Source organism: Panicum hallii, chromosome 5, assembly GCF_002211085.1.
Source record: "Panicum hallii strain FIL2 chromosome 5, PHallii_v3.1, whole genome shotgun sequence".
Lineage (NCBI taxonomy): Eukaryota > Viridiplantae > Streptophyta > Magnoliopsida > Poales > Poaceae > Panicum > Panicum hallii.
This window is the reverse complement of record NC_038046.1, coordinates 32,765,157-32,791,631: the sequence shown is the minus strand read 5'-3', so window position 1 is coordinate 32,791,631 and position 26,475 is coordinate 32,765,157. Positions and strand designations below refer to the sequence as shown.

The 26,475-nt window shown below is 39.6% G+C and overlaps 1 protein-coding gene across 1 annotated transcript; it reads right to left on the bottom strand.

Moving 5' to 3' along the window:
* Positions 1-1,973: 1,973 nt before the first annotated feature.
* Positions 1,974-26,145, bottom strand: LOC112894851 (piezo-type mechanosensitive ion channel homolog). Its single transcript, XM_025962681.1, has 21 exons — positions 25,782-26,145; positions 24,297-24,377; positions 22,368-22,527; positions 22,081-22,226; positions 21,377-21,533; positions 21,104-21,290; positions 20,301-20,416; positions 19,297-19,381; positions 18,375-18,590; positions 18,117-18,294; positions 17,501-17,629; positions 16,802-16,975; positions 15,494-15,730; positions 13,234-14,778; positions 10,584-13,135; positions 10,068-10,463; positions 9,278-9,436; positions 8,264-8,776; positions 8,045-8,183; positions 7,313-7,457; positions 1,974-2,444 (listed from the first exon to the last, which is right to left on the bottom strand). Exons 1-21 carry the CDS (start codon positions 25,834-25,836, stop codon positions 2,309-2,311), a joined length of 7,506 nt encoding a protein of 2,501 aa, XP_025818466.1. The 5' UTR covers positions 25,837-26,145; the 3' UTR covers positions 1,974-2,308.
* Positions 26,146-26,475: the final 330 nt, after the last annotated feature.

The window sequence follows — 26,475 nt, the reverse complement described above, 5'->3', positions numbered from 1 at the left end:
AGATGTTTGCGGTGCGGTTCCATGAACGACCTTGGATGTAGCATGAAGTAGTCGTACAACGGCCTTATGGAAGTAGAGGGAAGTAGTCGTACAACAAGCAATCGTGTAATCGTATACTCCATAAAAACCTTATAGCCCACCCATCCCGAGCAAGATCACGAAGGCGGGGAGGTTCTGGAGGCCTGCTCACGCTTAGCTCCGTGCATGCAGAGCTTTGCGTTGAGGATGAAGAGCAGCAGCAGCAGAACAAGAGGAAAAAATGAGATCTCCTAAGCAGAAGTATAAGAGGAGAGGCTAGCTCCTTATATAGGCGCACATGAGAGGAGAGGGACGATCCTGGAGTACACCTCTAGCTGCAGCAATGGCAATCAAGTCGCCAGTTACAGGTAACGGATAACGGATAAGTAACTAGTAATGTCAGAATTATGGTCGTGCCATCAAGTTCTTTGGTCACTTTTTAATCATCCGATTAATCTCTTTAATGGCAAAAGATTCACAATTGCATCCGTTTCACTCCGCATCTACAAATCGTGGCATAACATGACACGACACGCCCACATCCTGGATCCGCTGGGCGAGCGAGCGTGGCACGCCATTCTCCTTTTCCAACTTCACAGACGGTATACAGACAATACAGTTAGGATCCTCTCAACTACCCATATGAGAGTAACCACTTTTGTAGCTTCCTAATATTTACTCATGGGTTTTTAATTCTTAATTGATTAATTAAATAGATGGGCCTTCATTCCAACACCTTTCACTAGTTTTGCAAGTTTTCTTCAACAATATTTTTCAACGGCAACTGAATCCAAGATTGCCCCGGCTCACAAGGCTGTTCTGTGGTTGCTGTTGACCGATCATTTGCAAACATGAATTACAAATTACTTCTATTTTGTTAGTTTGGATATTGGGAATAATATCAGCAGATTTATCTTAAAAAGAAGTTTTATCATTGTGCACTTTCATGCTTCATAATATCACAATAAAAATTAAGTCAAAGCGTAGTGAATACCATTGTAAAATGTTTTTTTTGTCACGGAGCTTCCTTAAGGAAATAAACATTTCATTTAAAACGAAACAAGATGATGCAAACTAGGAAATAGAAAAAAAAAACACAAGATTTTGCAAATTCAGTAACGAAAATTCAACTTAAAATAAAATGAAATATTTTTATTTCGATCTAACATTCAGCACACTACAATAATGAGCACACCAAGTTTTCCAAAATTATGTCGAGTTTCTTCGGATCAATCCGAGGTAATCTTCAACCTTCTATGACTGACTCCTTTTGGGAAATCAATGGATAACTCTTCCACACGATTGGTGACCCAAGGATGACCCATGAACAGGAGCCATCATTGGTTCAGATCAGTAAATGTTTGGTCAAAGCTATTCATGCAATAAAGTGATAAACACGATATACAGTTTGAACAGAGCAGGCAGCATGCATACGCACTCACGCTTTAACTCGAAATGAGAACCTTCAATCAGACCATAAGAAATGCAATTTGGAAAGAAATGGAGTTCCACATCCGACAGAACGTACATAAGAGGTACTGCCATCTAAATCCAATTGACTGATATTAGGTGTACATACAGCGAGTTGCATCAATTAATCCAAACCCTCAGTATCAGAGTACGAATCAACAATGGATATTTCAAATTTGCGGCTACCACCTCCATGTCTCAACCATTTCATATCGAACATGGATAGTATTGAGGCACCGAAAAAGCCTGCATTCCCAACAATACATACGAATAGGTAGTAAAATCAGGAGGAATATACTGAACAATGGTCAATGTGAATTTAGCAGGCATATATAGTAATAAAGAACAGAAAATCAGAGATTCTTGTTATACCTCGGTAAATGAACAGAAATCTAAAGATCATGCAAAAATATATCTGAAGACATTTTGCATTGGCGGATCATGGCATGGATTCTTACTTCACATTTTTTTTAAGTAGCGTGAGATAACTTTCACAATCGAACTTTGATGTATACATTTTCCAAAAAATACAACTGTCAACCGTACATACATGTTAGCAAAAATAAATGGATAACTACAAGGCCTATTTACATGATCTTGTTCTATTTCTTCTCAAGAAACCAGGCTGCCTCGGCGGCCAGCCAGCCAGGCCACGTCGGTGAAAAAAAAGAATTCACCGTTTGATCCTAAATTCACATGAAAGAGGAGGGAGAGAGGGCTACCAAGCTAGCTCCCATGATCTCAAAGGAGAGAAAACGTTAGTCTACTTGTACAGTACTTTGAAAATACTTGCAAAATCACTTCCTTTGCAGACGGGGCCTTAGTCAGGCTTTGTGTATTCAAGCAGCATATGTGGTGATCTGTAGATGTTTACCAATGTCCAATATAGGACTTCTTCCACTTCTAACTCGCCTTCTGCTCTTGCTGCATAAATGCCTTCACAAATGTCGAGTAGCCTACACAAGGCAGGTATGTCATTTTTAATCCTAGGAGAACAATCATTAACAATAAAATACATTCCAAAAATGCATCAGATTGTACTGTGACCATCTGGATTTCGTTTTGCAGCCTGTTGTTTGCGTAGGAAATAAGTGATAGAAGCGGAATGCGAAAATGACAGGCTTTCAACTTTATCGTTTCCACAGCATAAATTTGCACAAGAGAATGGTACTACAAAAAATTAGGGCTTCAGAGCTGTGCATATGCCTATGAAAACTTTCAGATTAGGACATAGTTTTTTATTTGGGGCAACTTATCTCACGCCACCATACAAGCTAAAGTATATGCTGCTATAAGGTTTGAACAGATGCCATCTGTGGTCGCATCCAAGCTGATAACTGTGGTTCTGGATGAACTGACTCAGTCAAAGGGATAGAGAAACCAAATGATCATTTTCGTCATGGGGCTGCTGCCCAGATTTCTTTCCCTAGATACTTTGGTTTGTTTCCATAAGAATAGGATCAGGTTTGTTACGAGAGGGATAAATATCTCTGAACAGTTTCGGAATAAATTAAGCAAGGCAAATACTTTGCCTGGCCTCACGGGGCCTTCCCTCATGCACGCCTCCCTCTCTCTCGCGACTCCTCTCTCGCCGCCGCCTTCCCCTGCTCGCTGCACCACAGCACCACCTGGCCACCGGGGATTCAAGCCCCGGCCACAAGTCTCCTACTCCTACCACCTACGCAGCCGCGGTAGAACCCTTGGTTCTATCATCACTTCTCTCAGAGAATCAGCTCCCATAGAGAATCAGAATCAGTTGGACCTCTTCCAAACTGGCCCTAAGTAGTGCCCAACAGTGGAAACTAAAACGAGAAAAATTTAGCACCTGATGTGAGTTGACTTGGTGAGAGGAGCATGGAAGTATGAAACTTCCTCTTATTCTTGTGGATGCCTAAGCTGTTTTCATCACAGGAATAGAAAAAACACAAGATTTTGCAGAATGCAAGTGGGTAATGAAGGATAGAGAAACCAAGTGATCATTTGCAGAATTAGATGAGTTAGATTTTTATCCATGAGTAATTTGGAAGAAAATTCCTATAGAAAGCTAGTCCAAAATGAATTTCATAAGATTGCAAGTCCAATCCTTTGTTCCAAATGGCTTGTTTCCTACTTTCCTATAGGAATTGAATCCTTCAAAATTCCTACAATTTCCCACATCCCAAAAGGAGGCTTTAGCGTTCCATTTAAGGGATAAAAAGGAGGCCTTAGTGTTCCCAAATCAAAAGAATGGAAGAGGAACTGGATGAGGATAAAGAAAGAAGTAGGGAAGGTCGTACATTTCTGAGGCCTTAGTGTTCCCAAATCAAAAGAATGGAAGAGGAACATTAGCATGCTCTGGAGGAGCTTTGGAAGCACAGTTGCACAAGACCACAACAACAACAACAACAACAACAACAACTTAGCCTTTTGTCCCAAACAAGTTGGGGTAGGCTAGAAATGAAACCCACAGAAAACAAGAATAAGAAACACAAAAAGGGCACAAGCCAAAGGAAGAGTTAGGGGTTAAACAAAAAGTAACAAAGGTCACGGTTCAGCTACGTTAATTGCTAATCTCCAAGCGCTCCTATCCATAGCTAATTCCTTAGCGATATTCCACTCCTTAAGGTCTCTCTTAACCGTCTCGTCCCAAGTTAGTCTAGGTCTACCTCTACCTCTCTTTACATTATCGCCCCGCTTTAAAACTCCACTACACACTGGCGCCTCGGGAGGCCTCCGTTGTACATGTCCAAACCATCTCAACCGATGTTGAATCACCTTCTCCTCGATAGGTGCCACCCCTACCCTATCTCGAAATCTTCGTTCCGGACTCTATTCCTTCTTGTATGCCCGCAGAACCAACGCAGCTTACGCATCTCCGCTACACTCAGTTGCTGGACATGTCGCCTTTTTGTAGGCCAACATTTAGCACCGTATAGCATCGCTGGGCGAATCGCCGTCCTATAGAACTTACCTTTTAGCCTCTGTGGCACCTTCTTGTCACAGAGGATGCCCGAAGCCTGCCGCCACTTCAACCAACCGGCTGAAATTCTATGTCTAACATCTTCATCAATGTCTCCATCTTTCTGAAGCATTGATCCTAGATACCGGAAAGTATCCTTCTTGGCCACCACTTGACCTTCGAGGCTAACGTCCCCATCCTCATGCCTAGTCGGGCTAAAGTCGCACATCATATACTCGGTCTTGGTCCTACTTAGTCTGAACCCCCTCGACTCTAGCGTGTGTCTCCACAGCTCTAACTTCATATTAACCCCTGCCCTACTCTCGTCAACTAGCACCACATCATCAGCAAAGAGCATACACCAGGGGATATCACCCTGTATGTCCCTTGTGACCTTATCCATCACCAAAGCAAATAGATAAGGGCTCAATGCTGCCCCCTGATGTAGCCCTATTTTAATTGGAAAGTCACTGGTATCACCATCACATGTTCGAACACAAGTCATCGCATCCTTGTACATATCCTTGATGAGGGTAATATACTTAGTTGGGACTTTGTGTTTTTCCAAGACCCACCACATGACGTCTCTCGGTACTTTGTCATACGCCTTCTCTAGATCAATAAAGACCATGTGTAAGTCCTTCTCCTCTCTATATCTCTCCATCAACTGTCGTACTAAGAAAATCGCCTCCATGGTCGACCTCCCAGGCATGAACCCAAACTGATTTTGAGTCACCCTTGTCAATCTTCTTAGGCGATGCTTGATAACCCTCTCCCAAAGCTTCATCGTATGGCTCATCAGCTTAATCCCCCGGTAGTTAGTACAACTTTGAACATCTCCCTTGTTCTTGAAGATTGGTACTAATATACTTCTCCTCCATTCCTCCGGCATCTTGTTTGACCGGAAAATTAGGTTAAAAAGCTTAGTTAACCATACTACCGCCCTCTCGCCCAAGCATCTCTACACCTCAATGGGGATGCCATCGGGGCCCATCGCTTTACCTCCCTTCATTCTCTTCAAAGCCTCCCCGATCTCTGACTCCTGAATCCTCCTCACAAAGCGTCTGTTGGTATCATCAAATGAGTCGTCCAACTCAAAGGTAGGACTCTCATTTTCTCCATTAAACAACTTGTCGAACTATTCTCGCCATCTGTCCTTGATCTCCTCATCCTTCACCAGAAGTCGATCTGTCCCATCCTTGATGCATTTGATTTGGTTTATGTCCCTTGTCTTCCTCTCGCGGGTCCTAGCTATCCTATAAATGTCCTTCTCTCCTTCCTTCGTACCTAGCCGTTGATAAAGATCATCAAAAGCCTGACCTTTCGCTACACTTACAGCTCGCTTTGCAGACCTCTTCGCTAGTCTATAGCCCTCAATGTTGGTTGCGCTCTTGTCGAGGTGAAGGCGTTTGAAACACTCCTTCTTCTCCTTAATAGCCCTTTGCACCTCATCATTCCACCACCAAGTCTCTTTCACTTCCTGCTTTCCTCCCCTACTCACACCAAACACTTCTGAGGCCACCTTCCGAACACATGTCGCCATCTTTAGCCACATATCATCTACATCTGCTCCTTCTTCCCAAGGCCCCTCGCCTAGCATCCTCTCCTTAAACGTTTGTGCCTCTTCCCCTCTAAGCTTCCACCACTTCATTCTCGCAATCTTGGCACGTTTGTCCCGGTGGGTACGTACCCGAAAACGAAAATCCGCCACCACAAGCTTGTGTTGGGGGACAACACACTCCTCAGGTATCACCTTACAATCTAAGCAGGCACGTCTACCCTCTCTCCTAGTAAGGATTGGCTCGAGTATTGTCCACTATGGAAGGTCACTGGATGGGACTCCCTCTTTCTAAAGAGGGTATTCGCTAACAACAGGTCGTAGGCCAACGCAAAATTCAAAACATTCTCCTCCCCCTCGTTCCTACTACCATACCCGAAACCCCCGTGTACTCGCTCATATCCTACATTAGTCGCACCCACATGGCTATTGAGGTCTCCTATGAAGAGCTTCTCACTGATAGGCACGGTACTAACCATGCTATCAAGATCTTCCCAGAACTGACTCTTGGAGCTCTCACTAAGACCTACCTGAGGTGCATAGGCACTGATCACATTCAGAACCAAATCTCCAATGACCAACCGCACTAAGATAATCGAGTCGCCTTGCCTCCTAACATCTACAACTCCATCCTTAAGGCTCTTATCGATCAAGATGCCTACACCATTCCTACCCGAAGTTGTCCCCGTGTACCAAAGCTTGAAGCCAGAACCCTCCACCTCTTTCGCCTTCTGGCCCTTCCATTTAGTCTCCTGCACGCATAGAATATTTACACGCCTCCTAATTGCTACATCGACTAGTTCTCTTAACTTACCTGTTAGAGACCCTACGTTCCAACTACCTAGACGAATCCTAGTTAGCTCAGCTAGCTTCCTTACCCTTCGCACCCGTCGAGAGAAATGCGAAGACCCTTGCTCATTTTTCACTACACCCGGGCGCAGATGTAGCGCACCACAGAGGCTGCGACGACCCGACCCTTGCTCACTTATCATCGTACCCGGATCATGATACGACGCGCCCCTGAGGGGATGACGACCCGGCCCTTGCCCATTTAACACCACACCCGGGTTCCGATGTAGCGCGTCGCTAAGAGCGTTACACCCCAACGAATTAAGAAAAAAAATGAAACCAAATGTTGCTCACGAGACCAATTAAGAAAAAAAATGATGGTAGAATTAGAGATAGATTCTTGCCCAAAGACATGAAACCAAATGTTGCTCACGAGATGCATGGTTGAAATTTTGACCTTTTCCCACTGTTGTTCACTTATAAAGCTCTCTCTGTACCCAGAAAATAAAGTAGAACATTCTCACATATATCTGACATACCTGTCACAAGATGGAAGATTCTCATATGGTATTCTCATTCTCAAGTCTGAGCACTGCAGCCTAATAAATCTTGCAACAGCTAAAACAAAAGTAATGTATAAACTCCATATGCTAAATTTGCTGAGTGTTTCACCAATAATGCCCTCTGAACAAAAAAAAATACGTAAATTGTTAGCAGGAAGGTGATAGCAGCTAAAGTAACCTTAGCTCCACAGTACGAACAAAAACTAACAAGAGGAAAGAAATAACCTCACTCACGGGTTTGTTCTGGATAGAATTACAACTAAACTATTTAACATACATTTGAGTTTATATGATAATGGAAATGAGTAAAAAATAACAAACATGAAATATAGAGAAATCTAAGTTAAATCTCTGCCAACAATGAAAAACCATTGGTCCACCTTTTCTGTGAGTTTGTCATTGTACCTAAATCAAATAAGTCCACTATGAAAGCCCAGATGTATTGCTTTTTTTAAAAAAGATACACTATATCACAAAAGTCATGCAACGAAAGAGCAAGAAAATAAATGTAACTTTCAATATATCAGACACAAGTTTGAGGCAATACCAGAGATGACCACAGGTAAAACATAACTAGATATTTCTGTTTGTTAAATTATCAATATCTTCAAACAATGTGAACTAATAAATCTTGTCTATCAGCTTTTAAAGGGCATGCTAGAGTTGGAAGAGAACTCATCAAATTTGAGGCCAAGGATAGATACGTACGAGGTGTCTCCTCAGACACAACTATGGCCATGGGACCATTCAGCACTTGACAGCCTGCCAAATCTGAGGGTTTTGTATAGAATGACCACCAAGGAGGAGTGCCATTATTCAATAGAAGTTCCCCACTTACTGAATCTATCTGTAATTATGGATAGAACAAAACAATTTAGCTTTTGTTAGGGAAAGCTAACAAAAAATGTCCAGAACTTTACTGCATACCGCTGCTTCTAGTCGCCGGACTTCACCTGATCCAGTAACCCGAAAGTACCTAGGGTAAGCATCAACTATGCTGAAGCTGTGTGTAGTTCCATTAAGCACTTGTTTAACATCATCTACACTCGGGCAGTGTTCAATAGGGGATTCATATCGCACTAATTCCTTCCCTTTTGGTCTAGCTCTGAGAAAATCCCAATTTAAAATAAGTTCCATCTTTTCAAAAGGTATTTCTCTCTCAAGGGATTGGATAAATCTGCTTTGGACTGGTGGAGGTATCAACCACATTGTTGATGCATCAGGTTGGCAGCAAATCAGCTGAATGTCATCGACATTGTATGACCCTAGGTATCCTAGAGGATCAACATCATCGTAGGCCTTCAAGTACTTCCAAGGTATTTTTTCACAAGCAGTAGTCTTAAACAAGGTTAATCTTCCACCAAGTGCCTTTATATCAATCTGAATACTTACATCAATAATGGGATTGGCAATATTTGTAGGATTACCGCTACTGTAAATCTGAAATTTTCAAAGAGAAAGAAGCTTCTTCAGACATTGCAAGAGCTCATAAGTCATACCAATTAATTGGGTATTCAAGAACAAAAAATGAGTTCAGCGAAGTTAATGGTAACATTTTGACTAAGGGAAAATGGGAACAGCATTAATGCTTGAACATTGCCTTTGGCGATTAGCAAAGTTTGCACAATTGAATGATATGGTCGAGAAAGGATGTTACATAGGTATATTATGTTTTCTGTACTCAGCAGAAAGTAAGTAGTACTCAACAGAAAGTATATTTGAGGAACAAAATGAGGGACAGTCCTCCATGGTTTATTAAAACCATAAAAATAAAATACAAATGTAACAAGTATCCATTTAAACAACTATTCTTTGTGGTGACATGGAAAAGGAAATGCAACTGTAAACAAAAGGAAATGTGAATATAAATGGAAACTAGGTAAGCAGTATGGAAAAGTCAAATAAATCTAGCTATCGTGGAAGATTGCTGTATTCACATACCAACATAGGAGCCCAAATAACGCAAATAAGTACAAAGAATAAGCATATCCCACTACAGAACTTTGTCATTTTTGATTGCTTTTCTCCTTGTCGATGATTTGCTCTATTCAAAATTGCATCACATTTCACAAGAAACAAGCTTGCATATATGTCCTCCAACTGTTCAGATGAATAGAAGTATCATATTGCAACATTTTATGTAGCAACGAAAACAATACTGTAAAGTACAATTAAATAAATTGTTGGAAATGGGGTTACCAGAAAAGGAGAGGGAGGGAGGGAGAGAGAGAGAGAGAGAGAGAGAGAGAGAGAGAGAGAGAGGATAGGGGGAATCACCAATCTCATGACCCCTTTGGGTCCTTTTGTATAGCTATAGATTGTAAGAAAGTTTGTTCAGCTATTTGTAATTCGCGATTTAAGCATGAAATGTGCTACTTTTAATGTCAGGATTGCTAAAAGGAAAATGTGGGAAAGGGAACCCTTGTATGGGAAATACTTCAAGAAATTATGTAACTGCGCACCATTCACAGCATACTAAGACAGATACAGTGCTATAACATACTTTGAGGTTTGCTTTAGGGCCTACATGCCAAAAAAAATAATTTGGTGATTAAACTGTTATGAATAGCACTTGTATTCAATACGAGGGCTCTAGGCCCAAATATATACAGGTACAGATATAAGCAAATATGCACAAAACCCCTTATACAATGGGGAAAATACAAAAAGCACATATATACATCTAACATAACCATGTAACTGCAACAGAATATCGACAACCCATACGTACCTTTAGCCAATCATACATTGTTAATGATGTGGTTGTGCAAGACCAATCAAGCACACACCGCAATTCATACAAGAATGGTAAAGCGCGATACAGCCGGAAGCCCAAGTAATTTACTTGCGTTACTTTGCTAGTCAAGAACTGTCTATATAAGTTGCTCTTGTTTGGAATACCATATCTGATCTGTAATGCCTGCAGTGCTAGGGAAATTGATTTTGTAAGGTAGATAGCACGTAGTACAAGTCCTCCAACATCCCTGTGAGCTAGCTCCATTCCCCAAGCATATTCAGTGACCGAATATGTGAAAAGCACAAGGTTAAAAATATAGAAAACAACTTTGCCAGTGGCAAAGGACCATAGGTATATAATGCGGTCAACCACTATCAAGAAAAATAGAACCTGCAAGAAAGGTAGTAGAATCACTAAGAAAGCGAATAGCTCATAAAATGAAACTTAACTAAAACAGTAAATTAGCTCGCAAGTCAAACAACAGTAGTGTTGGTGGGAAGGTGAGCTCACCATTAAGATGAAAACAAATTCTTTCGGGAACTGATCCTCCAGCTGGTAAACCTCCAAAAATTCACTCTTATTTTTTAGGACAGATTGATAGAACATTGCAACAAGGAAGAAAACTGCCAAGTCAGCACCAAAATAATATGCATAAAGATCGATCTCTCTTTTACCCCCACCTATCACTGAGACAATTGGGTAAGGAAAATTTATTTCCTCAAAGAGTCCAGCTTTCTGTGACTCATGAATTTCCCTTTCTACATCAGCTGCTGGAGTGAGTGAATTGTACCATCCTGGTTGTTGGCATACTGCAGGAGCAGCGTAAACAACTTCTAGTACAGCAAGAGCCATACTAGAATTTTCTTTGCTTTTCTCAATACTTTGAATCCGGACTTTGCTACAACAGTGGCAGGAAGCAGACAAGTTAGCCTGGCATCGTTCTTCATGTGCAATAGTAAGCACCCTATTTATGGCTGACTCTATCCTCTCTGGCTGGATTCCATCTTCTGGCCAATGGTTTACCTCCATCGTAACTTGCACAAAATATGGAGGAGATTCTGCTCCATGTGTTAATGACATCCAATATCTAGATAAGCCCCTAGTGATCATCCTTATGAGATTCATTACAGGCAAGTGCAAACTTTTTAGCCTCTCTCTCCAACTGTAAGGCATACAATGTTTCTCTTCAATGTTGTTTCTTGTGCTAAGAAAGCTGAATTCTGTTACCGGAACCCATTCACCATCTTTGGCAGTAATAGAGCTCTGCAAGAGAGTGGATATATAGACTAAAAAGAGAGGCAATATGCTGACAACAAACGATGCCTTTATTTTATCGTCAGGGAAACCTAATCTCTGGAGAAGAGGTAAATGTATATTTAAACCACAGTGCTGAATGATAATCTGATATATGTACTGTGACAGAATGTTGAGCTCAGTGTATATCAGAATGATGACCCAAAACAAGTAACTTGGGCCATAGTTCACACAAAGAGCATATAAGAAAAGTGCCCCAAGGTAGACCATGGATAGCAAACTAAAATTCCACAAGAAAACCAGAACAAAACAGCAATAGCAAACATAATCATAATTACTTCGCATCTGATACCATATATACCTAAAGATCACACCAATTGGCATGCTTGATTTAACTTTAGTCCCTGAGGTATCTGAAACTGAATGTGTTCTCAGAAGCTGCCCATCTTGTGTTTCCACCTGACTCTCAACAACATCATAAATGTCACCTTCTGCAGGATGCTCATTAGAGTGTGGTTCATCTGGATCAATGTTCAAGAAGCTAACAATATTTGTGACTGCCTGGTTTCCAAATGACTGAACTTGGGAGACCCCATCACCAATCAATTGTACAGCTGATTTTAGTGGGTTTTCCTTAGGTTGTCCCATTGCCTTCTCCCATTTGGATAAATTATAATTAACTTTTTCATCACTCTCCTCAAGCTCAGTGATCTCCGGTGTCGAACCCAGGGAATTTCCAATATTATCAGTGAGCACAAATTCATCACTTCTCCCCCTGATTGGTGATCTCATAGTATCAGATGAGCCCTGGAACATCAAATTTCTGATGTTCTTCTGTGTATCTGTTACAGAAAATTCAAATGACTGTGCTGACTCGGTGCTTCCAATCTTATCTTGCTTTGTTGGTGATCCAGTCTCAATACCTACATCTGGGGTATTAGTATCACTGTACAGCTTAGTATTCCTCCTGCGCCTAAGGCCCTCATTGTAAGATGTATCATTTATTGGTGTGAAAGAGTTCATTCTGTTAAGCTGACTTTGTAAATTGTACATCTCAGACTTCATCCTCTCCACTTGCATGTTCCGCTGACGTTTATGCTCCTCAGACCTGCGAAGATGCTGCAGCTGCTCGGTTTTCTTCAAAGCTTTTTTTTCCTGCTCACGGACCATAGCACCAATTTGCTCTGCTTCAAGGTATCTTGACACATAATCAAACTCACCGGAGCTAAAGATATATGACTGAACAGACACCAATAGGAAGATCACTATTTCAACAAAAGCTGATCGTGATGTTATCTTAAAACCATAGTCATACTTGTAGAATCCAATTATTTCATACAGGTAGTCAATTTGATCGCACGTGCCAGAGCTAAACTGCCCAACATAAGGAGATTGGTAGGCTAGTGACAAAACAATGAGTACAAAATTATACATCCGTAGATACTTGAAAATTTTATTCTTCTTCTTCAATATTTCAAGTCTCATTCTAAAGAAAACCAGAGCAAATCCAAGGTAACCAAGGTGCAGAACATCATACTCTAGAGTACCGGTGATAGCTATTAATGCCAAAACTATGTCTAATAAATGGCAATAAGCATAAAGCCGTACATAGTCAAGGAATGTCCAAAAGCATTTTGTTTCCAGTGAGAGGTCCCTCCAAACTACTGCATTTTTCCTTTGGGACATCATCTCGTGATATGTATCTGAGTCTGAGAAGCCTGAGAAGCGATCAGATCGAAGCTTAAAAGAGGAAAATATAAACACAACATAGTAGCTAATCAGCATTCGAGGATCATCAGCAATTATCCCTGCATCACATAAATGTAGAAATAGTTAGTAAATGTTCTAATTTAGTAAACACATTTAATAGCATTGAGTTACAGCGAAGAAAGGCCCAATGGCATACCGAGCCAGCATTTTGAGCAGTAGTCAAAGAAAATCCTTGAATTCTTCCAGCATTCACGGCAATGGACTTCAATGTTATTGATATCATGGAACCAAGGCATCAAATTGTTCCAAAGAGCAAAATATTCGAGTATTAAGACAGAAGCAAACAGAAATACAAAAAGGGGCCACAATTTCTGGATTAGATCTCTGTTCATAAGAATGCAGACTACGAGGCACATGATATAGAAGATCGATACAACATTCAACAATGTAAAGCTTGCCAATAATAACACAACCATGTTAATTTCCAGACCACGCAGTTTGAAAAGATTTTCTATCCAGAACTTCATGTAACATTTGAATGTTATCTTTTGAGTTTCGAATCTTTCTCTTTTCAAAGAAATAACTCTTTTCTTATCCCACTTGTGGCTTTCTTTTGACAATCCCCAAATCTTTGCAAACGAGTATCTTTTGTCCTCATCTGAGCCTTTGATGGCATTATCGACATACTCTGATTTCTGGTAAGTGTTGCCTGGACCCAAAGATGAACTTGAGCTGCTACCTATAAGACCTTGAACTTTAGAAAACAACGAAGTAAACCTACTTGATGAATGATTTTCTTCATTGCTTCTCACAGAACTATAAGGTGGATTGGACGAGATAAACAGCTGGCAGGGCTCTTCCCATTTTCCATTATGTACCAGAGATGTTGGCATCATATCTAACCAATGGAAAACATTATACTGAATGGTACATGCCACAATCACCAAAACTTTTCCCCTAAGCCCATATTCAACCCCCCAAAACCCAGAATCATAATATTTGAGACCAAGAAACGCAGACAAACCATAGAAGTGCTGATCAGGACACATTTGTGCAGGCTTGCACACCATTTGAAAAAGATATTCAGATGCAGCAAGTAAACCAGTGTAGACAAGGTAAACCTTTGAAGGAATTCGAGACATTTTTGGTAACGTACAAAACACAATGAGGCCTAACAGGTAAATTAGGCCAGATAAACTGATGGATGATAGGCAAGCATAAAAGACACTAACTGATAATATCTTATCACTGTGCCAAATTAGAAATCTTCTTAGGAACCCCAGAAGTCCAGATACCAAAGCATCGGATACACCAAAGTTCTTGTCACTATTTTGTCTTCGTTCATAGCTGTAAAGTTGCATTACTACTAGAACGGCCAATGATTGCCAGACATTTTCCAACAAAGAAGCTTTAGGGTCGAATCCCAGATCAGGATATAGTTTGACAAACTTTGAGACTGATTCTGCAAAGATCGGTGAAACACTCAGGCTGTAGGTAAAGATAAAAACCATCGCGGCATATACTTTTAGAGGAAACCACAGCCGCCTTTTTGTCTTTTCCACAAGCTGCCGTCCAATTATCCAAAATAGAAGGAAAAACAGGTAACCAAATGATATGTAATTAGGGGTCACCAAGTACAGAGTCAAAAGAATTGTCAGAAAAGCCACATAAGTTCCATATGAACGGTACACAGACAGAAATTTCTGACCAATTTTACTGAGATACGATGCAATTTTTCTCTCTGCAGAACAACAGAAAAGGAAATAACATGTTATGGATTTTCTAAAAAAAGGCACCTACCTTGTATCCAAATCTGCATGTAATCAGAACTCCCTAACAGAAAGTTAAAAGGCAGACACCCTAGGTTCTCCGACAAACATATTGTTTGGATTTGTGCTTGTATGAAATATTTAGCCCAACATGCCCAAAGAAAATTAAAAAAAGGAACTGCAGACAAATGCTCCATTGTAGCTAACAATCAAATTGAAGTTTTATTTACTTTTTGAATGAAGAATAGGTAAATGCAGCTGCAACATAAACATGTTTACATTCGAGAAAAACATAAACATCTTCCAAAGTCTCAATAAATGTTTTTTGAGAACAAATATTGTGCCTCTACTACATAGAGTTTCAGTTATTCATATAAGAATTAACCTATAGAAAGTGTACATAAGAAATGCAAATCCAATTAATAGATATTATGAAATGAATGCACAACAGGAAGAGTTCTAATGTGACCAAAGTTTTATAGAAAAAATACATTAGCCCTCCCACAAACATATTATTAAACTACTAAAATCAGCACCGAAGGGAAAAAAAAACTCTAACCACCAGGTTCAGGATTAATGGCCAAAGGACAATATTTGAAGAACTTTAATCCTAGGTGAATTATACATGTTACATGCTTTAATTTATCAATAAAAAGAGTCAAAGTGCCAACAATAATGAGGTGATACCATGTGAATTACGGCAGGCTTCATCATTTCGCGAACTTTGTGAACTATAAACTGACAGTAGAACTGACTTGTTCAAACCAGCCTTTAGAATTGTGAATCCAACAGGTGGACAAGGTGTATGCCGCAAAACCGCTGATAGTGAAAAGAGCATCTTAAAACCATGACTATGCACAGCGCAGAAGCACACTATTGAGCCTATCTCTATGAAGTCCTTTGTTGTAGCATTATTTGAGAGACCTGCAAGATGTATCAGGGAGCAGATTACGATGGTGAATTGATTATTCACTTCAAAATAACAGGGTGTCAATTTTTATGATCACAGTTCATCATCAAGCACATATAATCACTTGCTTAGAAGGAAAAATAGCAGACGCATAAAACAGTTGGAGTGAACAATCCAGAAAAAGCATGCCTATTTCTGCCAATGTGTATCCTGGTTACACGTATATAATATCTCAGTGGAACTTAAATGATCATTTTGCAATAAACTTATGCACGAGAGCATGATGCTCACCATTGTGTTTTATCAAGTGTAAACAAAGATGCAAAAAACACAATCGTAACTGGCTATCCCTAAACTGTATCTTACATTCTTCCAGATAATTTGGTCAGTTGTCACATTTTGATCAATTGTTCTCAGATTTAGATCTTCAGAAAAAAACAATTTATTTGGGAAGTATAATTATTTCCAGGGACAAATTTTTAACTCTCTCAATACATGTCACGAAGATTAAGATGTTTTCTTAAATTGCAAGATGTATGCACCATATTAAAATACATGGCATATTTAAGAATCAGATAAGATCTGTGATTAGTGACTAGTCATAAGTGATAACCTTGGTCACCAACATTACAAAACAAGCCCTAGAACTGATATTTGTGTTCCTGCTTTATGCAGACCAAGCACCTAGCTTTCTATTTCCTATCTCCGTGCTCCACCAAGAGGTGCATGTCTCAGGTCTATACACCTTTCAGGATCATGGTAAGTTTGTAGGTATGATGGATTGAAACCCTAGATCAGCCGATTTAGGATCATTCCACTATGTTAAGGAGCTTCATTTAGGCCTAGCACATTTTATATTTTTCCCTTCTTTTTCCTTTACAAAGCCTTGACTGGATATGCATGGCACAAAGCCTCCACCCATTGGGCAGAAATCCATCACCTCGCCTGATATGCAGTTTCAGGTGCATTGCCTTGCTGTGTGCCTCATCCAAGGACCTAGGTTAACAGCTTTTATCCGTTTAATAACACTCAGGTATAAATGACGAACAAGGGTACCTCGACAACACAAAAATAAGAGTGCCCACCTAACTGTGAGAGTACCTCCATTGTTAGTGAACCACTGCGCTCCAGAGCACTGGACACCAGATCAAGCTGAAGAATGTACAGTATTGAAAAATGAACCTCGCTGAACAATACTAAGATCTGGCGTAGTCTCTTGTTGATTGAATGATTCACCAAAAACACCAGGAAAAAACACACTGAGACAGAAGTAGGCTAGTTAGGAATGGTACAGATCTAGTATATATACCAACAGAAAAGAATTATTTGTAGGTGCACAAAGTGATTTAGTAAGATAAAGGAACCAACTACCAACATAAAGAAAACAAAGCAGCACATTGCACCTTTTGCAGGCCTGACTTGGTAAATACAAATGAGTGGACACATAAAGAACAGAATAATAATGTAAAAGGGCATTGAAGCACTAACAAATACTTAGAAGAATAGGAACCATTTGCACTTAAGGGCTGGGATAACAACAAATAAACCTTAAGAGCATCTGCTACGGAGACATCATAGTTCACATATATGTGGTATGCATGCAAGTAGACACTCAAAACATAAATATGTGCTATCCGTAGATGAATAAATCAAGAAATTAAACATTTTAAGATGAAATGCATAAATTAGAGGTAGATAAATATTTTTTCACATGTTATAGGACAACATATAAATACTACCATGAATTTAGAAACACAGCATAGAGAAGGAATGTTTCACCATACTGTAAACAGCATGAATAAATCCTCGCTTCATCACAAGTAGAAAGAGTAATGTTAAAGTAATTGCACGTGAAAGTTTGCGTAGACCCCATGCTAGTGTTGCTACAATCAGAACCATTGTATCTTCCTTCTCTGCAAAGAACAGGCCACAACAAAACAGAAGAGAAATCAATGACATCATACAGAACAAAATCGTTCGCAATACAAAACATAGGACATTAAGTGCAGTAAAGCTCTTATGCAATCCGTTTGCAGTAAACTCTCAAAATTCACAAAATTAGAAATGGTATAACATAATGAGACAACTTTCAAACTAGCCTAGAATCCCTAAAATAGCCCCATAAAACTTGCCGAGCTTCAATGTCAAGATAACATGAATAACTGTGTATTATTGGGTTTGAGGAGAACTTGAAGAATCATGAGTTCAATATGTTTCCTTCAGCAATTACAAGGTAAGGAATGCAGGACTTCCAAACAGATTCTGAAACTTAGAAATGGAAGGATCAGAAATATATGGAATTTGATGCAGTTTCTTCATATTGCATTAGTGCTTAACTATCAGCTATGGCAGGAATAAAATAATTGTTCATGAGAATATGATAACATTGATAAGACATACCATCGATGAGATGATCATCACTTGATGAAGCACCATCCACAGTTTGCACGTAAAGGAAAACAGAATTATTAACAAGATTACACAGTGCTACAAAAACTCCAAGGCAGAATTGGGCAAGTAAAAATAATCCAGGAATAGAATAGTGCCAAAGCCCAACAGTCTCCCAAATCTTCATATCCTGCAACATTAATTTGATAACTTCTCATAAATACTGATATATAAAATAATGACAGGTGGACTTGTACCTTAACATGATACCTTTTGAAATCTTTTGTTAAAGAATGTGAATGCCACATTGAAGACATACGTGCTGGCTGCCCAGAGCAGAACGAACACTAGAAGTGACCCATTCAACCGATGCATTTGGAACAAGGAAGGAAAAGCATATAAAATGTATCCAACATATGCTAGGAGACCAAAAGCACAAATACTAGTGAAGTTGAAACTCCAGAAGGCAAGGGCAAGCAGCAGGACCTGCAATAATCGAAGATATTTTCTGTTACATGAGAAGGGGCCATTGCCATAGGCAAAAAGGAGAGAAGACATAGGGATAAGACAATTGCATATTTGCATGCCTTTGAAAGAGGTTGACATCCCTCTTTCATAGAGAGGAGTCACTAATATGATCAGCTAAAAAAAATCCTTGGAACGTATAATCCCAAGAGATAAAGGCACCCAGACTTATCAGCTTAACATAACAAATATGTCTTCCTACAGTGACAATGCTAAAGGTGACTCAGAAAAAGCCAAAAATACTTTGGCAAATTGACTGATGCATCCCTCATGCCGCTTCTGCTGTCATGTGTGCATCCTTTGCAGGCTACAGTAGCCATAGTAGTTTAACTAGGAGGTGCCTGGCATGACACCAGCTCAACCGCAACACATGAGCCACTAGCTCCATGCAAGCCTGACTAAATGCCTCTTGGAGTGGCTCATTTCGTTCTTATCGTAATCGGTATCTTTCAACATGTCAACCTGAATATAATGGATCCTACCCTATTTGTTCTTAAATGTTCCTTTAATTCGTATGTTTGTTCCTGACTATGTTCTCCAATCATCATTGATTTTAGCAACATGGCAGAAACAAAGAGGAATGGTTGGCCCAGCCAATCACAAAGAATGGAGCCTACAGCAGGAAATGGAAAGGTAGAGTGAGAAAACAAAAATTAGGGAAGAATACCGGGAATCCATAAGTGAAGAAGTTAATACTGAAATTTCTGAAAACCGATCCTCTCAGTAATATGTTAGTATGCCTTCTGTCAGCTCTGAGGTACAGAAAAGATAATTAGCGATAAAATGTTATTTAAAGTGGCGATGTAAACAAGAGTACTAGCAGTCACAAAACATAGAAGTTATGCAGCACGCTAAAAGTCCATTAGAACATTCTGTTAGGGGTGCAAATTGATGAGCCTAAGGGTATCACCCCTTTAGTTCAGCCAATAGTACTAGTTTTTCAGAAAGAACCTACCTTTTGGAAAACTAGTATTATTAGTTGAATTAAATGGGTTGGTGGATACCCTTAGATTCATCAATTTGTGCCCCTAGACTCTGTAGAGGACATGTTTCTGTTGGCTGGTAAATATCGGAAGCACAATTAGATGACTTGCTACATCATGATTGGAAAAATGAGTAAATTAAGGAGCTTAAGTAGTCAGGAACTCAAGACACTGTTAAAATAATCCTTGCGTGCTTAGCTTACCTAGCTAGTACTAGTGTTTCTTATGCTTAAATTAGCCTGGCGAATGAGAAATCATTCTTTTTTCTGCTTTAATCTCGCTATCTCAGAACTGTACTTGAACCACTAGATGCTCCAAAATTTGCTTTGTGCCCTCAAAAAGCCTGGCGAATGTGAAATAGTTCCTTTTTTGGCCAGATCATGTAGTGTCCATTTCATACAAAAGTTGGTAAATATCTCAACCACGAAATAACAATTTGAATGTACTGATGATGTTTATCCACAAAAGTGAAGAACAATGCCAGCAAGATAGTTATTCCAAAATATGTTGTGATTGTGATGTCATTCAGCAGTCACGATCATTAGCCAGTGCTACTCTCTAATTTCCTTCTTCTGTGGTGTTAGTAAGATGATATTTTGCAACAACATTCACTTTTTTCACAAGTGACACAAGCCCACGATTAAAACCAACTCAACAATTTAACGGAAAAAAAAAATAGTTTGCATACCGAGATTGGCAACTGAAGAAAGCATTTCCAGAAGGCAGTAGGTGTTCCGTTAAGCTGCCATCTTCTAGAGATATAAGTGAATCTGTTTCCTGTATGTCTTGTTTCACTGATGACAACTACAGTAAGTGACCAAGAGCCAGTATTAGAAGGAAGAGATTTTTTGTGTACCGTAAACTCAGAACTTAGCAAAGCTTCCAATCGCAGAATTTTGATGATAGTTTGACTGCTACTTCGAAATAATAGAGCGCAACACTTGATACTTTTAATGATACATACTGTATTATTACTTCAGTCTCATAAGGTCCACTGCTTTACCTGACTGAATACTAAATGCTAACACGTGACAAGGCATTCAGAGATGTTTTAGGACCTTCCCCATATTACTACCATAACCAACAATGCAGTTGATCTCAAGAGCCTAATTGGTTCCGCTTTAAATTCTTACTTTAAGCTCTGCCTATAATATGTAAATGACTAGAGATCCCGATTCAGAGTACTGGTAGTATTTTTTATTTCATTGTGCTACTGGGTTCTCAAGAAAGAAATGGAGACAATGATGCTGTTGTTAACACTCTTCTCCATAAAGCTCAAAGACAACAACAGGATCGGAGCAGAACAACGATACTTCAATAAGTTAAATTTGAACATACTCTTACTCCCAATATGCTAGATTCAGCTACTGAATAGCTCATCCCAATAAATTATAACAATTTCATCCTCCTATATTAACTACAAAATCCTATCGACAAGAACATCATACTTCACATTGTGCATACTGTAGAAATAGATGCTTAGTTGCTTACCATGAAGTAATACACCAAAAGAGAAATACCAGAAGACAGCTCAGGCCATTCTGATTTCGAGGAAACTTTGAACAGCCCAATGAAGTCAGCAAATGCTAGGACAACATAGGGAAACTGCACAGGCAACTGGTAGATATAAAGCAGAAGAATACTAAACACCGAGTACATCTCAAGTAACCTCCACCATCTTCACAAAACATAGAAAATAAAATCAATACCCCTAAAACCACATTTACTAAGATAATAAACCAATGTTCACACGAAGGAGCTTACCGGAAAAGACCAAGAAAGTTGCTTGTTAATGACCAATCCACAAGGCCAATGCAGCTAAATACAAAGAAGGGTAAAGAAATCCACGAAGGATGGCTAATACTGACAACTAACTGGGCAGCAGGCAGTAAGAAACAGCATGTTACCCGCAAATGGTAACCTGCACAGAGTAATGCTTTTTCATTGGACAGTACACAATAGGTTGTGAACTAGTGTGCCAACAATTCTTATGGCATATAGTATTGCAAGGAAAAGATGGGATACCTCTAAAAAAATGAAATCATATCATTTCTCAATTATATTTTTTAAAAAATTCATCCTTCATAACAACACTGGTTTTGCAGTGGTCTGAAGTCTGAACTAATTATTGCAAAAGTCAGACTGAATGCACTATGTTCTCAATTCTTGTCTATTTAATGTTTTAGGAGTTAAAAAGTGTTCTTATTTTGTATGTTATAGGTTTTCAAAATGATGAACACCTACATTGCCCCTAACACATCTATATTTATCTGCATTTTAATATTATTTTACAAGAGACAACCTTGATTTTTGTACACAACTACAAATTTTAAGCCAACAAAAAAAATGGAGCAATAATTCAAGGTCCATCAAATATAACTGTGAATTTAAAGATAAAGAGATACTTTGAGAAGAACTAAATCTTTTTTGTCTAGTCCGTGTTCATCCACAATGCTCAGGAAACAGACCTATTTGCTCAAACCCAAAAGAGAAGTTCAGCCAACATGAATCTTGATGAAGCCTACTTCCAAGGACTTCAACCAAAGCAAGGACTGTGGCAGATAGCTGTAAGGCTAGAAAATAGATAACTGATGGTGATTCCCAAGGATGGCCCCTGCATTAACATGCATGATTAGCTGCAATACAGACATGCCTGTATGGGAAGAATCTACATATAGGTGCACAGATGGATATGTGCACATACACGTGAATACAGAATCAACATGAAGAAAAGGACTGATGCAAATTTATTTACCTTGCTAAACCCACAAGCTTCACCCACCAAGAATAAGCCACAGACCATCCCATGCCCTCAATGCACCAGATTATATGAAACGTAACTTGTGCTAAAATAGCAAGCACTGAGTAAATAATCGTACACCACAATAGAAGGTACAGCCTCCAAGTGCGAAACCCTTTGAAATGAGAAGAAAAACAATTGCCGTTTAGGATGTGCATAAATAAACAGTGTATGTAGTTTGTAAGAATAACTAGGAGAACCAATTCCTCATCTAAAAGTTGCAAGAAGAATCATTCCAAATTTAAAGGCCAAGTTCTTTGAGCTCCTTAGGTATAAAAGTAGCACTAAATAGGCATTTAACCTCATTATAACAAGTTAGTAGTTAAATGACCTCACATGATACGATGGTGAAACCTATAAGTTATGTTCAGGATTAGGTACCTTTTTCTTAACTTGTGTTCCACGCCTAAACCTATAAGACTTTTAAATTAACATTACAGAAACACTAATCCACCACAATAATTAGTCTCGTGAGACCACACTGTCAACAAGTCATAAACCCTTAAATCAATTTATGATTTCAGCCACCGTTGCTAAAGCAAAAGGAACTTTCAACCATGTGCTTGGTGTAGAGCACACAGTTGTGGATTTGACATATGACAGTAAAATGCTTTGGCCACAATGTGATTCGCTTGAGGGCATTGGCATGACACTATTAAGCATGTGCTACAATTTGCTGAAACATGAATTAAATGGCATTGGTTCATGGCTTCATGCACAAAAAAAAAGGCCCTGGATTGGTTGGTAGATGGTGATAAGTCACTACTGTACATATCTACACCCAGGTATAAAGGTTAGTACTGTGTGCTTGTGCGCATGTAATGGCATTCATATAATACCTATTTTCTGATCGTGAAGAGAACGTCAAATGAAGAAGTCAAACAGGAGATCCACTATAAGAATATGTATACAATGGAGATTATGAATTGATCATGGATGTATCAAAATATGTACATCAACGTATTCAAAGGGATGATTTTTTTTCCAACCAAAGGCAACTTCCCAGCTTTATTCGTAAGTGTAACAGAGCAGATACAATGATCGACTGCTGAGGATGCCAGTTACAAATACAAGTCCAGAAGCAAGATAGAGACTAAAAGCTACCAGAGTTTAACAAGTTTTCTCATCTCAAACTAGACCAACTCAACTCTCACTCAATCTAACTTTGACTCACTAGATGACACTAACCAAGGACTTTACAAAGCGGAGGCAGGAGCTACAAAAAGGATCAAAAAGAAAAAAGGGCTGAATCAAAGTGACATACCAATTGCGCTCCTGCTAATATTTGAATTCAGTTCTAAAAAATTCTCAGCTTTATAGGCCACTTCATTTTGCAAATGCTTTAGGTAGTTCATAAATAAAAAAAATCAAGTTTAGATTTTATAAATAAACATATCAAAGTTTGACAGTAAAATTTTCAAAATACTTTAACTGTACTATCGAACCCACAGAAACACATGGTAGTTCACAAGTCAAAATAAATAAAACATCAACGTTTAGATTACAGAAACAAACACACATCAAAGTTTGACAATAAAATTTTCAGAAAAACTTGTACATTGAAATCGAACCCACAGAAACACGTGGTAGTATTCCTAGTTGTTATAAATTAGGATCCCTAAATACTTATGGGAAATCAAATCCATGCTATCAAGTATCGTATCAAGAGAGTAAAATACTAAAATCAGCCAATTAAATATTTAATAACATGGCACTAGAATCAGTTGGTTGAACCACATGTCACAATTTTAAGGAGAACAGCAACAGTTTTCAGTTTAGCAAACCTGAACTTAGTTCTACAAATAGTACACAACCCAACAAAACCTCAGTCCAGCTTTATTGAAAGAATATAATGCACTAGATATCAGTCATACACAGACATACCTCTTGTTGGAGCAACAAATCGAATAGCAAAGAAGATGATCATATTAGTTAGAGAAATCAAGTTCCAATCAAGTAAGGAAGCTGCAAAAATAAAGATGCAAAGTTAACAGTCAGATCAAATCGAAGCATATGCTGAAAAAATTATCAACATTTGGTGGTTTTAGAAACAGTTTTGAATAGCCTTATGGGCCAGCTTGCAATTGCTATGCTGCAATCCAAAACAGAGAAAACAAATAGACAAAGACAAAGGAGATGAGATGGACATGGACATCAATTCAAGGCCATATTCATCAGGAAGGTAGTCTTCTAAAGCAACACAGAGCTTCAATAAGAATCACCAGGTGAAGAGGTCACAAGGCTAAAGGGCTTCACCCATCATTTCACAATCACAAAAGCAACACTGAGCCCCTAGGGCATGAGGGCCAGCTGGCCAAAGGATCTAGTTACGCTTCGACAGGTCACATTCCTAGTCTCCCAGGTTTACAAAGTACCCAGTCCACCAGACAGAGAAATCATTTCCACTAGATAGTCCACCAGAAATACCCAAAGTACTTCTATGTTCTAAACCCTTGGAATCTTTCTATCTATACTACTTCCCAATCTCCTGTTCTAGAGTAAAGCACAGACCAGGTGGAAACAGACATGTATTCTGAAAATACTGGCCACTTTTCTACCATGTCCCCTTTTGCCCATCATGCTCTACACTCTTCCTACACCATTTCAAGCCCCACATTCTGTGTTTAGTCGTGTAAATACAAAAAAATTAATAAAATGCCTGGGGTTCAGGCCTGATGGATACTCAGAAGTCCTTACATTTATGTACAAGTATTTTGGACAAATTTCAAATGCTAGAAGTCCCTATATTTGTGAACAGAGGGAGTACCATCTGCAATACCAAATAAAATGCACTATCAAATATTTCAGCGTGGGTTTAACGAAACTAATTTGATGTTACAGATGTTGGTGTAATTTTCAACAAACTAATTCAAAGTTTGACTTAGGACAAAACTAAAACACCTTACATTTTTGGAACGGAGCAAGTATGTCGTTAACATACAGATAGACTGGCAACTTATCTGATAGGCATGAGTCGTAATGTACACATGTGAAATGTTTCAGAACATGAGAGCCATTTCAGAAAGGGTAAACCACTAATAGACTGCCTACTATTAGCACCACAGAAAATTAAATGGTGCTAAAACGAAAGGATTTCTGCTCTGTCCAACGGGCACCGAGTTTCCCATCTTTTTGTATGACTCCATCAGCGTGCGGTCAATGTCTTACCTAGGATACATTTTACCTTATCAGCCTCTTAATCGTGCCACGCAACACAGAAAACACTCGCAACTAGACACCATGGGCAGCTAAAATCGACGCACGGCGCCCACAGCTACACCCCACCCTAATCGGCAGAGACACCCGTGCGGAAGACACGGGTTGGCATTTCGCGACGTTCTCGGATCGGAGGGGAGGAAGGAGGCGTACCTGCCAGGAGCACCAGCGGCAGCAGGAAGCCGGCGGCGCCGGTTCGCCTCGCCATCGCTTGACAGCGGCGCGGCGGCTCTCGCCTTTTTCGCTTGGGCTTAGTCCGACCAGGCCGCCATCTCGGGCGCTCACACGAATCGGATCGAGAGCGCTGCTCGTCCTCCGCGCCGGGGAGGGCGAGATTGCGGCTGCCAGGGAAGGATGAGGGGGAAGATCTCACTGGGAAGGGTGGGTTCCTTCTTTTCCCCTCTGATCTCCGCTACGCTCTTGGGCAAGTTTCGCTGTTTCGTGACGGTCCCGACCGACGGGGGCTGCGTGCAGTCCTGCACGGACCACGGAGCGCCGTGTTCGCTGACGATTCGATTGCTCCGTCCCGCTTTGGTGCTTCCCGTCTAGTGTGGGCCCTCCACCCTGGGACATGCTGACTTGTGGGCCCATAGGAGATGTGACCAAGGATAATAATAATGCTTTGGTGTGGCTTAATCATGTTCTTTCATAAATTGACTGATACACAAATTCGTGACCATCTAGAGTTGCCAAAGTCTACAATTTTGCTTTAGATTTTTAGGATTCAAGGTTCAACTCTAAAATTAGATACTCCCTCGGTTCCATATCTTGAGTCATTTTAGATTTTCTTAATACATAAAATTGTTTTGCACTTATATATACGTTATGTTTAGACACATAGTAAAAA